Consider the following 16,631-nt stretch of genomic DNA (forward strand, 5'->3'; position numbering starts at 1 on the left):
TCGTCTTTCTTTCGCTCCTGATCCGAACGGCATTCCGGCCTCTGTGTTTAAGCATTGCGCATCATCTCTGGCATCTCCACTCGCGCTGTTATTTGAACTTTCGCTTTCAACAAGGACCTTTCCTGCGGCCTGGAAGAAGGCCCAGTTGATCCCGGTCTTCAAAAATAAGGACAAGGCGTGCGTTGCTAATTACCGGGGTATTTCCATTCTGTGCAACGGCAGTAAAATCTTTGAGTCGGTCGTTCGCCCGTCCCTCCTTTCTGCAGTTAGCTCATGGTTGAGCCCGCACTAGCATGGCTTCGTTCCCCAAAGATCTACTGTAACCAACCTTATGGAATTCGTTTCCCGTACGGTGGCGGAACTTGATCGCGGGGGCCAAATGGATGCGATTTACACTGATTTTAGAGCTGCCTTTGATCGTGTGCCTCATGCTCTCCTTCTTGCTAAGCTCGGGAAGCTTGGTGTCGCTCCCGCTCTGCTCGAATGGTTTGAGTCGTTCCTGTCGATGCGCTCTTGTTGTGTTCGCATTGGGTCGTACCTCTCCAAGGACTTCGGCTGCACCTCTGGTGTCCCTCAAGGTAGTGTCCTCTCTCCCCTTTTGTTTATCCTTTTTATTAATGACATTACCTCTATCCTCCAATCCCCAGGCTATCTGCTTTACGCGGATGATTTGAAAATCTTCTTTCCTATTAATAGCATCTCTGACTGTTTGTCTCTTCAGTATGCGCTAGACGCCGTCTGCCTCTGGTGCTCCTCTAACCATCTTCTTCTCTCTCCTGAGAAATGCTCCGTCATTTCCTTTTCTAGATCCTCCTCTCCTATCTCACACAACTATAATATCTTGTCTACCCCCCTCGCCCGCGTTTCTTGTGTGAAAGACCTTGGGGTGACGCTTGACTCTAAGCTTACCTTCTCTGCGCACATCGAGGCAGTGTGTAGTAAAGCTTTTAGGTTACTGGGGCTGATTCGGTCTCTCTCCCGGGAGTTCCGCAGCATTGACTGCCTCAAGTCCTTGTATTGTTGCCTGGTACGATCTGGTATGGAATACGCGTGCATTGTCTGGGACCCCTCCTGCAAAACGCTTACCAATGCGCTTGAACAGGTTCAGAGGAGTTTCACCCGCATGGTGTTTTGTCGGCAGCTAGGGTACAGGTACTCTGATCTTCCACCCTACCCGATCCGCTGTCGTCAATTGGGCCTCCTGTCCTTAGTGGATAGGCGCTGTGTGGCGCAAAATCTGTTCATTGGTGGGCTGCTGCTGAGCACTATCGACGATCCTGCCCTCCTCGCCCGCCTTCCTCTTTATATCCCTTCACGCTCCCTACGGCGCCGTGATTGCTTCCTCATTCCCTTTCGCCGCACTCTTTATGGCTCCTCCGACCCCTTCCTCCGTTGTCTCCGTGCGTTTAATCAATCCTACTGCTACTTTGACTTCCACCTTCCTCTAGCGTCCTTCAGACGTGCCCTGTTACAAAACCTTTATCCAGCCTAGGTGCTGTTATCTGCCTCACAAAGGAGTCTCGTTCTACTTTGTTGTCCGTTTTGCTCTCCTCTCCCTCTCCTATTTCCTCTCCTCTCCTTAGTGTCTTAAGCCTCGCCTGTATAGCTTTAAGCAACCGGGTTTATAAATTAATAAAAATAAAAAAAAATAAAATAAAATAGAATGTAAAGAATTAGCTGAAAATGCGAGATGTTCCGCTTCCGGTTAGTTTGATGACACAAAAACTTGCCAAAAGGCCAAAAGGCCGCATATTTGTTGAAAAAAGTTTTTTGTTTTCCTGTTTGCCACATTTTATTTTTCTCCGCCACGAGATTCCGATTAAATTCCAAAGGAGAATTTTGTCGGTTGCTTTTCCGCCATTAGCTCAGAACCACTGGCTTCTTTAGCATTCTTTTTTTGTGCGGAAAACGCGAACGGATTGTCCCTTTCGTTGCGTGTTTTGCGTTCCACCGGCGCGATGAGTTCGATTGTTTTTACGCGCAATTTCGAACAATAATGATGGTAATTTATCTTTCTGCCGTGTCGCGTTTGCGTGCTTTTCTGGAGTAGCGTTCCGTTTATTTACCTTCTGTTTTGCGTGCGTATTGTTCGTTACACGTCACGCCGATGTCGCCTTAGGGTTCTCCGTCAGGAAGGGGTGAGGTCTCTTCCGGGGTCCGGGGTTCTTTTTCTTCCAACCCATTACCATTACAATCCATTGTCGGTTCGTGATTTTAACCACCTCGAATTGCGCGCGGAGATGGCACCCAGACATCGCCTTGTGCCTCTTTTGGGGGGAGCCATTATGTCCATCGTCGAAACAATATACCACCGTTTATCGTTTCGAAAATTTGATTCCTGTTTTATTGCATGAAACGATTACCTTTTTGTTGTGGGCTTGTGGGTTGTCTTGACTGTTCTGCGATATGCATATTTTATTCGATTAATGTCCGGTCCACAATGGTGGGTGCTCTACGTATTGTATGTGATTGTCTCTATGGAACCACAACATTTAATGAGGGTTTATTTTTCTGTCCTCCTCGAGCAACAGGCCGCGGCGGAACAACATGGGCTGAAATGAAAGAACGCATTAAAGGGAGACAGAAGCATCGAATCGGTGCAATCGAGTAATTCCTCCGGGGACAATCGTTCGTTGGTGGTTCGCGGGCATCGGACAGAAACTAATCGCCGCCACCACGAACGCAACCACAATCGGCAACATCGTAATGATCGTCGCTTGGCACAGTCATAATCATTTATTCGTCGAAGAAATCACGCTGACCCTAATGACGTCAGCCGGAGGCGTTAGATTCTGATATGGTTCGGCTTTCCTTCGTCGAATTTCTTCCGCGTGACTCCTCCAACGTTGGCTAAGCCTTGAGCATCGTTTGATGCTGTTTAATGTGGAACGAGTGTCCAGACACATTGTGCGGTGTATTTGATAAGAGGTTTATTAGATTGGATCACGGCGATTTCATTCCGTTCGCTGTGCGGCTCGCTCTGAGACCATTATTTGGACCATTTTTTACGGTCGACTTAGTAACTTCATGATCCGTGGATAAATGAACGGGACCGATTTTGTGGAGTTTCTGCCCTCTTTTCGGCCTCCCTCATGAATACTTTGTTGTTCGGGGTCGTGCTGGATCTGGATGAAAGTTTTTCAATTAAAGAAAATCTTATTTGTGGAAGGTGCTGGACTGAAAAGTGCTTTCTTTAATCAGGAACGCTCTACTGAATGCAAATCCCAAGGGTTATTTCATCCGTTTGTTGTACAATTAACTATTTTCTAGAGTCAATAGTCAAATCTACTGCGAATGCGTGATTTGTCTTCCTAGAGCTTACTGAATGATTAATGTTGGTGCTCTTTGTGTGTTGACGGATGGAAAATGTATCAATCCATTATGCATCATTCGCACTGGGTGGCGTACGTTGCGTGGCCAGCATAATGTGACAAACTAGTTGATTCATACATAATTCATCGGGGATAAGTTTGTTAATAGTGCACACAGACACACTCACAGAAGTCACTTATTCTCCAAGGAGCTCTTCAGTGCTCCACAGTCGTTTCAGGACGACTCGTTTTGCTGAGGCGAGAGTAGCGAAGATGCTGTGCTCGAAAATAATCGGGAAGTTAGTCCTTGCAACCGGGCGCATCGTGTGCTCGTCATCCCAATTTATGGCCCTTGGTTTCTTGTTAAAATGAAGCGCGACCCCAAAAGAAGGCACGTCTTAGATGGTGCATAAAATGGGTTTCCATGGTTCATAAATTTCACCCACCGTTGTGTTTTGTCATTTCATTCTCGCCAGCGCCACGCCACGTTCCAAGTGTTCGTCTTCTTGCAGAAACTACCCATAAAGTACTCGGCACTGTGTGCCCCGATAGCAGATGAATTGTCTGTGCTTCCCATCTCGCCTTGCACACATTTCATCTTGTCTTTTTGTGCGAGGAACAATAATTTGTTCCTCGTTAACGTACAATGTCATCCTGCCATCGAACATCATCACCAGCAAGGAAGGACACCATCGTAAACAGTTAACGGCACTCTTTTATCAATGCTTGTGATGTTTCGGGACATGATACTGCAAAGCACCAAATTGATTCTTTTTAAATCAATTAACCCGAATGGTGGTAACGAATTTTGTACAACGTAATAAAGAAACATATTCGATAACTGGAGAGATACTGCTTGAGATTGATGTTAAACTAATGATTGAATGAATGAAAGAGCAAGTAAATTTAAATTTAGCTTGTTCGTATACTAATTTTAAGTAATATCGTTTTCGTTGCAGTTTTCTAACATTGATCATCTTTATTGAAGGTAAGAGAACTATTAGGTGTGCTCCGTTTATCTATGTCAACTTTTTTAAATTAATTTAATCATGCCTAATATTGAACACTACACCATGTTACTAACGCATGTGAATCGTTTATTCTAAGAAATAATTTTAAAAAAACTAAAAAAACCTCTAACAAACCTCCCGCTGAACCAGCATTAGTATGCAAATAGTACGTAAAACCCTGCCAAACTAAACACCTCTACACCGCGGTTGACAAAATCCTTTTTAATTAATTTTAATTCCTGTCGCCAACAGCCGGAAGAAGAAGTTATCGTTCCGGAAGGTTCGGTGGGAAGCGTGCTGTGGAAGCGTTTGTAGTAGCTAACAAGCCGGAGCGATGTCGCTTCCGACGGCAAGGGAACCGCGGGAGTAAGTGAGAACAATTCCTCCCATTGCGTAACGTATATTGGCGAAGGAATGTTTGACAAAATGAGTAGGATTGTTGGCGAACGAAAGTTGAAATGTTCAACGAACTGAGAAAACGGAATGCGAATCGTTCCTTCGGTACTCATTAAAGGAGCGGGCAGCAAGTGAAGCATAGATAGCATGGCGCATGGCAAAAGTCAAACCTTTTGACGATAAGGCTGTAAATCACACGAGCGATATCGTAACAATGTTTCGAAAATTCTTTCTGATAAAGATGCGAACACAGAGAGCAAAGCCTATGGTATAATAATGAAATTTAGATTAAAATAATGCGAACCTCTTCAGACGTATGATTGATATTCATGCCGGAATAGCTAAATTTAAAAAAAGACAGTTTTCTCTTCGATAAATTAAAATCAATAGGCAATTTCTTTCAAAAGATTATAATTAAAACGGTGGCTCGGCGAAAGAACATTCCTTCTGTTTGGTTTAGTATCTGACAAATATCGGTACCAAATCGTGGCCAAAGGCAGGAATCTACTCATGTGTTTCGCCTGTTTGTGGACCAAACGCCGTTAATCCCACGTTCTTACCTGTTTGTCCCGAACGCAAGAATCATCTTAAAACCCTAGTTTGATTGAAAAGGGCCGCCTGGTTGTTGTGGGGATTGTTTATCAAGCTTACAATAGTCGGACAGAAGAACCGGCTGCTGGATGATGATACAGTTTCCATGGAAATTTGTGAAACTCCTGCGAATGAGTTTGCTGCTCTACTTTTGAAAACAAAATTTCAAACGAAAAACACGATTACTTTCGACAACAAACGACGATACAAACACTTCAAAGCAGGCTGTATAGTTCCCACTGTGTTTTGCTGATTTGTTTTCGAGTTCGCAGAAGATGAGAGATAAACAGCGCTCTTAAAACTCCTTAGGCGGCAGTTGGGAAACGGAAATGGGCAATAAACCAACCACCACCACTCCGAGTGCGCCGTGCCACCCGCGCAGCTTTCGAAGCAAATTACCATACAGGACTCTGGCTGACAGAAAAATAAATGTTTTTACAAAATTTCCCCCCTATATTTCCGGCACGGCAAACAGTTTGGTGCCTTTAAGAGTTAGCGTACGGGAAGCAGTGTTTAAGAGTTACTGTGTTCTCTTCAAACAGTCCCGAGAAAAACCGAACGCTTTTGGCCGAACTAACGTGTGTTGCGTAAACTTTCATGCGAAAATCCTGTGTGCCGAATGTGTATCGTCTTATTGTGTTTCCCTATTCGAGTTCAGGGCGTGTTATCCTTGTACGATTTCCGGCCGAATGGGAAGACGATTAAAGGTCCCCCGATTTGCTGTGGACCGGTGGAGGACAAAAAAGAAACTTTACTTACCGCTTGCGTTGTACTTGTGAGTGATACTTTTTCGGAAGTGGGGAGTGATACTTTCTTCGATACCGGAGAAAGACAACCGGAAACTTTTTTTTGCAAAGCCCCAGCAATATAATGTATTATTTATGGTCGCTACCGAGACGCTGTTAATGCGATCTGTCGATGTGATAAAAGTTCATTTGATAACGGGGAACCGTCGAAAAACGTTGAATGTGGTGCGCCAGCAGCTCGAAAGGTTTTCGTACACGATGGGTTTTCCAGCCGTTTTCGTGCTGCCGTTATTGGCTTTTCATTTTCTTCCTTTCGCACTAAATGGAGCTATCTTTTTTGTGATAAATCTTTTGGCTTCCATTGTATCCGAAAGGACCGGATCGGAGCATTGCTCTTTTTCAATATAATTATCATGTCAAAAAAATATGTTGTTATTACCATTCATTTTTATGGGCAAACGCCAGGTTTCCCTAGCTGGAAGAATGCTTCTAACTTAATGTGTTTATTAGATGATTAATTTTCAAACACACCAGAGTGCTGGTGTGGTCACAGTTTACGCAGGATTTTGGCAAATGATGATAAATTATTTTTAATTAGATAATGTCAGCACAGTTCATTTTACCGCCCGCGGCCCCAGAAACGCCTTTACATCATTCCAGAAAGACGGACGTCCTTCCGTTCATGCCCTCGGGAAACATTCTACCCGACACATGAACCTCGGAATGCGCGAAAATTCCATGTCAAAAACGGTCGAGATGCTGCTAAAATTCGGTCGATGAAATTTCGTTCTCGCGGTTCTCTTGGAGGCTCGCTTTCCAGTTTTTGGATACATAGACACACACAGGGTCATTGTTATGAGGAGCGAGCATGGGAAGCGAAATAAATGGAAACATAATATTGTTTCTTCTACTGTAACCATAAAGACCAACCAATGATAACGACCATTTCCTTGTCAATAAAACTGTTTTCGTGTACTTTGCGTCGCCGATTCGGGGTAAAGCAATAATAATCTTAATGTAAAAGTACGTTCTTTATTTTTTAATTTCTTAACAAACTTTTTGAGCTTCACCTCACCATTTTATCGCGACTTTCCCTTTGGCGTTGCTTCCAGGCGTCGCAGTAAAACAAGCAGAAAGGGAATTATGCTGCTTCATGGTGTACCACTTTTATCCGGCATTCCCAAGGAGGAAGTAATTGTTATAAAATTTCCATTTGCCCCACTTATACCTTGAGAGGTGCAAGAAATGTGCGAATTGAAATGCACAACGCATCGACAATCGCGGGTTGAAGTTGCTGCAGAGAACACTCAAGGAATATGGGGCACCGTGTAGCTCATCTTCTTTATTATTTGCAGGAAAGGTACTTATCTCCGACGGTGAGTCCTACGCTTTTTGCCACATCTCGGAGATGGCGATAAGAACACGGGCTCGGGATTTTCGCCACTCTTGTTGACGTCGGGTGCAACTTTCTTCCCGTCGGGTGCAAACATCTCGCTCGTCTCTGGCGTCACGTCAGCAGCACTTTTGCTGTTTACTAAACACTTTGCCAACTACAAACGTGTATGCGTGACGGAGTTCTTTTTCTACAGCGTGTTGGTTGATGTGTGAACATTTCATTCAAATTGTGTGCATTGTGATAAGGTGCATTGCTTGGCAAGTATTTTTGTCGCATGCACCTACTTTTGAATGTTTTATGAGTATGCCGTTCGGAACGTTTCCGAATTCAGTTGTTCCATTTCGTACGGCTCCTGAATTTTTGGCAAAAGTGTTTGGTTGTGCTCTGGAAGTAGTGTTTGGAACATTAAACTCATGAGAAGGACTTAAAAAGTTGTTAATATTCAGATTTGACAGGTATTCAAATTGATTCAGTATAATGAAGCTTTATCAAATGCTGTTTTTTCTAGAATTTTAGCAGCATTAAATATAGTATTCAATATTAGAAGAACGCAGTGACAATGTAATGATTGTATTAATCACAATGTTGAAAAGGTGTTTTGAATGTTTTTTGGAACGGTTAAAATATACATTTTCGTATCTGATCGATGGATCACTACTAGAAAACTAAATGGTGTTAAACTGCTTAACCACATGCGTAAAACTTGATCCTTCTTTCTAGACCAATGTTCAATCTTTCTACAACACTTCGCAGTAATCTGTAATCGTTAGCACATTCGCGTCAGCTCCGTTCCAAGATTGCGTTCCGCAAAGTACAGCACGGCTCGGATACAGCTTGCTTCAAACGAAAAGCTGCTAGGCCGTTACTTTACCGGTTCCAGTTGACTTGCTTCGTGGTCGGAAATCCCAAAACGAGCACCAAATCATTAAGCACGAAATAAATAAACGCACAAATATTCAGTTTCCGATGGAAATGAAATATTTAATTCCAAGAAAAGCAGCTTTCGCTACGCCAGGCCCAGGTTCTTCGGGGACGTTGGATAAGCAGCAAAGCCTCAGAATCGGAAGCTGAAAAAGAGACGTCGTCCTGCTCGATTAACGGTGGCGGGTGTTTACGGGTTTTCACATTCCCTCCGGAGCAGTAAGCACGAAATTCGGCTGCGCCTTCAGAGGCAAATACGAAGGTGGTAAGAGGCGACCGAGAACTTCACAAGGAACAGAACTGATGGCTTTCCCAGATGACTCCTAACGTCTTCTTGTCTGAACGAATGATATTGCTCTGGAGTGTGGTATCGATTGCCGTCGTTTCACTGTGCGGAATCTGATACTAACCGAGTCGGCGAATCAATCCAGCGCTACCTCGGTTCCGGTTTATCGGTTGAGGTGGAATCGGAAATGAAATCCTATCGCGACTGACCATGCATGTCGTGTGGGGCGAAATTCTAGAACCAATCCGATCTCTTTCTCGAAAGTATTTAAAATCGAAGCGTCCTTACAGCTTTGTTGTGGCTATGTGGAAGGCACGTTTTGTGATCGGTTGCGTAAAAGAATTCACACCTGGTCAGGTTAGAATGGTCCAGCAAGAGTACCGGTCTATTTGGTAGAAGGTGTATTCTCCTGCTTCAGCAATATCTCCTATTTCAATATGTTGCCCTTTGCTACCCTTTTGTTGTTTTTGTTCGATTTATGGATACGAGGCCGTATTCGAGTGATGTTTACGGACCTTAATTCGGTTTAAAGTTTGTTTTATTTATTGAGGTACGTTTTTTATTGCTTAATATTGACAGTATTAGCTGAAAAAGTTGTTGTAAAATAACTGTCCATATGGCAAATGGTTATCGCTTTGCGATAATTTATGAGAGGCAAAAATGGCACAAACAAAATAAAAGCTAAAAGTCTCGAAAGCTCACATAACAATCTTTTGTGTATATTTTCGAAAAAGGTTTACATAATTATCCTTTACCTCCCTTGACCTTGACATACATCATATCGTTTCGAATCTATCGAATACTGTCGAAACTCTGTGAATGTTTTTGGTTGTGATTGTGATGGTGTGTAATTAATCTCTCTTTATCTTATTTGACCCAACTCAAACTTATCTTATCTAACTATTTGAGGAACCTATTATTTACCCCATATTCCTATCGCTGGAGGCAGTCAGGTGTTGTATCGTCCCTAAAGGATTCCTAATCGATATGGTTATTTCTCGTATCCCTTTTTTTAAACCAATCCACAATATTAATCCCGCGCTCGAGGAACTTTTATGTTCGGCACGCTCAACTATTGTTTCAAGCACACCACTCATCCGCGTGACCAGCAGTGACTTTTAAATTCAAGTTTACATAGAGAAGTTTTTAGTTTCAATTATTTTATACTTATTTCGTCATAGGAATGAAGCAAGCTGCCCAATGCTAGGCGTTGGATATAATACTTTACTCGATATGTTCCCGTCTGCGTGAGATTCATTTAGCTACACTTTTGATGTGTTTTCTCGGTACGTTGTTGTGTTCTACTTCACTACGCTACCAAAAATCGCTACTTTCATGTGGCCCACAATCCCCAGTGGTTTCGCAGGCAGAAGACCACCTACTGCTGTCATACACGAAAAACAGGCCCTTTGCTTTAGACCAGAAAGATGAATTTTTTTTATATTTACCTTGACATTTTGATTGGCAGCGAGAGATTTGTTGAAAAGAAAGAGAGAATGTTAACGGTATGTCTACCATTGGAAAGCAGCATTAAGGGAGGATCTTTTATTAAGCTCAAATCATCTGAAAATGAAGCAACACCGGCATCATCATGGAGAACATCGCCTATCACTGCCTTTAACGGGGCAGAAGACCGTTATCCCTAAAATGGCCCAATCAAATTTCAGTAGAAAAATAAAACGAAAAACTTCATCCACCAAGCAATTATTGGCCCCAAGAAGTACGAAGGCAAACTTCGCTCTGAGTCATTGTTTAACTAGCGAAGCGAGAAAACTTTCGTCCCCGTGAGGTTAACCGTGGACAGAAGGACATCCGCTCTGCCATCGCGCTTGCAGGCCAATTAAATAATACTAGCCCGGAAGTGGCGTACATGTATTCCGTTTCGAGATTCAATTGCGGCGCCCCGCTTACCACTAGCGCAACTAGCCAACCACCATCGAACCGACCCGTCCACGGTTATCATCGTGATTCAATTAAGCACTCCTGAGGGATGCGGGGACGAAAGTTTCACTGGAAAATGGAAAACGGTCCTATTGCTAGGAAGAAGAAGCCGGTGATGATGATGATGATGATGATAGCTATGATTATAATTTGGCTTTCGTTTACCACGGATTGTATTGGCGGTGCTTCCTCAACCGTAGTTCGGTAACCTTCGTAGTTGGATGTGTGCAAATCCACCATCCTGACCTCATCGTTTAGGTGTTACGAAATTTAGGTTTCAATCGGGGTTCGATCGGGCGAAAAAGTAAAGCCTCTCCGGAGCCATGTTTCCGGTGAGCGCACCCTTCATCTCGTTATCGGAACCGCCAGACCAGGACTCCCTGGAGTTGCCGGAAGTCGATGTGAAGGACGTCGGAAGATGGATTGAATTGATACACGATGTTCATTAATTTTATCACCCAGCATGTGTGGGGAAACTTTCGTTGCCTCATGTTTTGCCGCTACGAAACCCGCTGAGCCACGGAACCGATCAGCCCCGTAGTTGGTGCACGCTGTGTCTTGCTGTGGTAACAAGGCGCCTCCATTTACGTAAAGATTTTAACCACCGCCCATCGTTCGCCCGATCTTTGGCCGAAAATGATTTGGGAAAGTGCCTGGCTCGAATTATGCATAGATCTTGCGTGACTAATGTGTGTACTGATGGTCGCTGTCGATGGTGCTTGTATCGAATTGATTTTTTGCTCACGAATTCTGGAAGAAAATCACTGACAAAGCTGTTCGATTTATAATAAATCAAACTGTCAGTAGTACAATAATGAATGATTATATATTTTCCTCTAAGGCTGGTCGAATGGTTTTTGAGGGTTTAGACTATTGGAAGGAATACCGATGGCCTTGATGTATTGATATAAAACAGGTTTCATCAATATCATCAACTCATGCCATTTTGCCATTTGCCATTCATTCATCCATTGTTTTTTTCATGTGTAAATAATATTTATGCTTTATTTAAGGATCATTGATAAACATAAAAATATGCCAATTTTAACCAAAACATATTTTTTAACATTGAGTTTTGAATTCTGATATGTTAGTTTTCCATTATTAATTTTAAAAAATGAATGGGAACGTTCAGGTTTCGATATCAATATTCTCACTGAAGATTCTCGGTTAGTTCTCGGCGCTTCACAGCAACGATGCTATTTTCTCGGTACATTTTCAAATATTCTGCCAAATATTCCACTGGATCGGTTGGGCGGTTCAAAGCAACGGCAGCCATACCCTTGCGTACCGGCAAACCTACCGCTTCTATTGCGTAAGCGACATCGGCCGCTACTCGTTTGCGCAAAATTTCCGACTCCGACTCAAACACTACCGAAGACGACTGACTAGCTTTTTCGTCAGAATGCCTGGGTTTCGATTTGGAACTGTTGCTTAAGTCATTTGCCAAAGAGGATGGTGTGCGAACTCCGCTCATAGATTCATTGGATGGCGCCTCGCAAGTTGATGTCCGGGGGCTGCCGGTTGCTCCTGAAGTTTGTTTCCTCGGGCTGTCGGTGGCGTCCGAAGCTCTTATCGTCTGACCGTCGTCCCCTAGCCGATAATCAGTTGAACCAGAGTGCCGCTGATAGATTCTTACTCCTGCATCGTTCAGGTAGTAGCGTCCGTGGTCGTCCGTCTGATATTCGGTTCTAACTCGAGCGCGTTCCACCATGGCCACACTCCGGTCGTACTCCTCATGTTTGTTGCGTGCAGTCGCATCGAGGAGGCTTAACTGTGATACGGTCTTTACCTTCTGCTTTTGACGTTCCAAGTCTTCCATTGCGGCCCTGAGGGTATCCGTGTTGCCGATCAAGTTTTTACTCATTGTTTCAAGTTTATCACACTGTGCTTCTAGCACATCGATGTTGCTTTCGTGCGATTTTTTATGCTTCATTAGTTCTACATCCCACGCACTCAGCCGCTGGTTCCTTTCTTCTGTGGCCAAATCGGCATCTTCCAGAATCTCGAGACGCTTCTGCTGCAGCACGAGAGCTTCTCGCTGATATTGTTCCTTGCGGTACAACATCTCTCGCTCCAGCATCTCAATCAGCTTCTCCAAACGGGTGATGTCACGTATGCTACTCCGTAGCAGGCATTGCCAGTCCTCCAGTTGGCGCTGGATGCTTTCCCGTGCTCCGATGAGTTGCCCAACACGTTCCTCAATTTGATTCCGTTCGCTCTCGAGCTGATCGATCTGCAGAACCTGCTCCTCAAGACCGGCCGCCTGTTGATCACGCTGCTCGATAGCAGTGTCCCGTTGCGTCGTCAGGCTGAGGGCTGAAGAAAACAGATTCTTGCGTAGCTCCAAAATCTCCTGCTCGTCTTCGCGGCTTTCGTTCAAGGTGCGCTGAATTTCCTCCTGAAGTCGGTTTTGGACCGAGCTGCTACCCTCCTCGCTGTCCATTATCTCCAGTAACTCCTTGAACTGCACCAGAATGAGAACGAAAAAGGAGTTGGCCTGCGACCGTAACAGGACGCAGTACAGAGCGAGTGTGAGCTCAATGCCGTCCTGCCGAAGAGCGTGCAAACAATTCAAATGGTTCTTGCAAACGACTTGGTGTAGAAAATCGGTCCTAGAGAGCCGCTGCTTCAACTCAGCAATTTGGTAGATATCGTCGAGAGATCCAATCTCGGTTTCGGTTTGCTCTCGAAACGAGCCGTGAAAGCGGACCAAGTGCGTTACAGCACTAGAAATCATGAAAAGGTCAAAATTTACATTACAACTTCTCGGGCCCAACAGCACTGGGGCTTACTTTTTCAGGCACTGCTCCACGGTTTTCTTCAGCAATGGGCTCGTTAGGTCCTTCCGGGTTTCGTTGAATTTGGAAATGTTCCTCACACAGCTCACCTTCTGCCGTTTCAGGGATTCAACCCGCAGTTCCAACTCCGAAATGGTCCTTTGCCGTTGATAGTCCGTTGTGGCAGTAGACAGAGAATCACAGGCTCCGAGCAGCGCACGTTGTACCTCGTCGTATGCTTCTCAGAACTGTATAAAATCCGCGTCGACAATCGGTACGGATGCCAGACGAAGAAGCTGCACGTTCCGGAGCTCAATGCGTCGCAACACTTGGACCACTGCCGTTCCTCTGTTATTACTCATTATATTTCCCTCAGCATGCGTTATTGGTTTTCTGCCGGACTGCTAGGATGCCCGGTTGCCTGGGTTTTCGAGCAGTGATTGCTACGATGGTGTTGTGATGTGTTTCGATTTCGCACCCAGCTTCTGCTGCTACTCCTTGGTACAGCCGGGCTGTGGCCATGTGGCTCGTAATTCTCATAAATCTGTCTTCGTTGGCGTCAATTTATGGCCGGGTCCGCGAAACTGAGGGATCGTGAGTTGCAGCCGACCGGCGACTGTGACGGTTCTTAAATTGTCGATCATACCGACTAGCATACTGACTAGTGTAGGCCATTCGGTAATAGGCTCCTGCTAATAACTTCTCCGACGGTGCCCATCGCTTTGAATTTATGAGGTCTTTATGCGCTCTATGCATTTTATTGATCTTTTCAATGAATTTTCTCAAAAGTATGTAATGAAAAAGGCTTGAGTTGTGTGAGTTCTGGAGAAAACGTTCGCATTATCCTGGTGGTTCTGTTTTTCACATCTACGTAATAACATTAGATGATTTTTTTCTGCTCTATTTTTCGGACGCACATTGAATTATTTTCGGTATCAGCTTTGATAACATACTGCTGAATATTTCATTTGAAAGATTTCTTCATTATACTTCATGCCATCAGAAGCAGAGAATGGGTCTAGTTCAGACGGACGGAGGTATGCTCAAGAATGACATGAGCCATAGTTGCTGTCACAGTTGGATTTACTCAAAAGGGGTGACCCAAAACGAGAACTGTCCTGGGTGCGACATCTGACGGCTTAGAGTATCGAACTTTTATTACCATTTTTGGTCTTCGTTATCTGCAGCACGATTTCGACGCTTAGTATTAAATTATCCATTCGCGTGACGTTAGATATTTGAGATGGCGATCGAAGGATGCTGCGGTGGGGTCGATGCCTTTATTTGCTTGCGCCGATTAATCGTTTCGTTTATTCCATGCCACAATTAGCTCGAAATAAATGTAACGGCGGTCGGGAGCCGATGGTGACGCGCTTCACTGATTGTCGACGTCGTTTCCTGTCCACCACTTTTGCGGCTGAGCCCGGCTGGTGGCCGGAAGGTGATTAATTAATTGCTTCCTACGCACAACTCGCAAATACGCACAACGGTTCCCTGTGCCCTCTGCGGGCGACGAAGTAGGCATCTGTTTTTCGTAGTGTTCCATGACTGACATTTTATGCCCAGAACAAGCACAGTAGCCGTAGCCCGTGAAGTGGTGTGGCATCCCGAAGAGGCAATACAGAATAAGAGACACGGATAGCGGTTGCTTGAGCACAGCTCTTGTGACACAGCACGATGTCCCGTTCGACAACGGTAAAAGAATCTCTGAAGCGCTGGCAGGAGGAACACGATGGACAAGATCCAGTCGAAGCGAAAGACATTCAGCTGCAGTTTAGATGGCCTCCGATCGAGAAGATGGACGGTACCCTCGGGACGCTGGTAAACTGTGAGTAAGTTCTCGCACAGCTGAAGAAGTGGACCGGAACGTTCGCAAAGAATGTGACCATTGTTTTACCCCACTCTGCTTGTGTCCAACCCCTTTTCGGAGGTTAACATTATTTGCTATACGTGTGCGTTAATGAAGCGCGACATTTCTAGCTACTCCTGTTCCAAGGAGCACAAAACACGTTTGCTTATTGGTTGTGTGTGACCTCTATATTTGCAGAAAGTTGAGCCTGTCCTCTAACATGATTGAAAAAATTTCCGGCTTGAATGGGATGAAGAACTTGCGCATACTATCGCTGGGTCGAAACTACATCAAATCGTTGAGTGGCATTGTAAGATGCGCCGACATGTGTCAGCGTCGTACAGCTGACTGACTTGCCTGTACTTCCAGGAAGCGGTCGGCGATACACTGGAGGAACTGTGGATCAGCTACAACCAAATCGACCGTCTAAAGGGTGTCGAAAGTTTGCGAAAACTGAAAGTGCTCTACATGGCTAACAACTCGGTGCGCGATTGGACCGAGCTCGCCAAACTGCAGGCGGTCCCCGTGCTGGAGGATTTGGTGTTTGCCGGAAACCCGCTTGTCGAAAACCTTGACGAACCGATCTACTTTCGCGAAGTCATGAAACGGTTGCCGCAGCTGAAAAAGCTCGATGGGGTTCCAATGCTGACGGAAGATGACGAATAGATGGGTAGCACGGGTGGGTACGAAAGACACAGTCTGTTCAAAGCATCTCGGTTTCGGTTTATGGCTTAGAGCGCACGAGCACCAAAAGTTTCCAAAAGTTCCGCGCCCGTGCTGGTGATAGGTGAGCAGGAAAATGGCAACTTGGTTCGCTTGCATCATAGTTTCTTGCGTTGTCTTCTAGCGCGAAGTTCTATCGTGGGAATACAATCCGTGCCACATACTGGAACTGCAACATTACTGACAGCATCCAGCGGAGTATCGAAATTGATTGTAAACAAGTATTAAGTGCTACAAAATTGCACAAGTACATTCCCTGGATGACGATGTTGCCATGGCGGGCTTGCGCTTCTGTGCGGAGCAGTTCGTTTTAATACGTGCATGGTTTCACTGGCTTTTAGTGTGGCACAGGGACAAGGAACTTTCTACCCGTCATGTTGGATCTTTTCCGCGGGTCTGTTCGGAATATTTTGAACTCGCAGTTCCGCATCGAGTTTCTGAAATGAGCAAACAACCAAAACGAAAATAATTGAGGGATTCGCTCTGCACAGTTGGGCTTATGTACATTTGGGAAAATATCTAAAATGAGGTGAAACCATGGGGGGTGGTTGGTACAAGTAAAGGTTTGGAAATAGTTTCTGCGCCGGCTGTTAGTGCCCGTGAAAATGCTGCTTTTAATTAGCGGGCTATGTAACGAGCAGAACGTCATTCCGGATGGTACTGGCCGTAGGTTTTGAGTAA

General features: G+C 44.8%; 3 protein-coding genes across 5 annotated transcripts in view; 2 read left to right on the top strand and 1 right to left on the bottom strand.

Moving 5' to 3' along the window:
• The window catches only part of LOC131211790 (CD63 antigen), a 51,823-nt gene that overhangs the window by 16,989 nt on the left and 18,203 nt on the right, over positions 1-16,631 (top strand). For 2 of the 3 annotated variants that reach the window (XR_009156915.1, XM_058205406.1), the window contains exon 2: positions 4,271-4,299. The exons of the other annotated variant lie outside the window; for it this stretch is intronic. The gene's annotated coding sequence lies outside the window, so the exon portion shown is untranslated. The remainder of the gene's footprint in view (positions 1-4,270; positions 4,300-16,631) is intronic. 3 annotated transcript variants of the gene reach the window in all.
• Positions 11,752-13,740, bottom strand: LOC131207749 (golgin subfamily A member 4-like). The gene is given in 2 exon segments (XM_058200374.1): positions 11,752-13,327; positions 13,394-13,740. Coding segments are annotated over 2 exon segments (1,923 nt in total).
• On the top strand, positions 15,056-15,893 carry LOC131211791 (dynein axonemal light chain 1-like). The gene is made up of 3 exons (XM_058205408.1): positions 15,056-15,210; positions 15,426-15,537; positions 15,597-15,893. The coding sequence occupies exons 1-3, from the start codon at positions 15,056-15,058 to the stop codon at positions 15,891-15,893; spliced, it is 564 nt and encodes a 187-aa protein (XP_058061391.1).

This window comes from Anopheles bellator, chromosome 2, assembly GCF_943735745.2.
Source record: "Anopheles bellator chromosome 2, idAnoBellAS_SP24_06.2, whole genome shotgun sequence".
NCBI lineage: Eukaryota > Metazoa > Arthropoda > Insecta > Diptera > Culicidae > Anopheles > Anopheles bellator.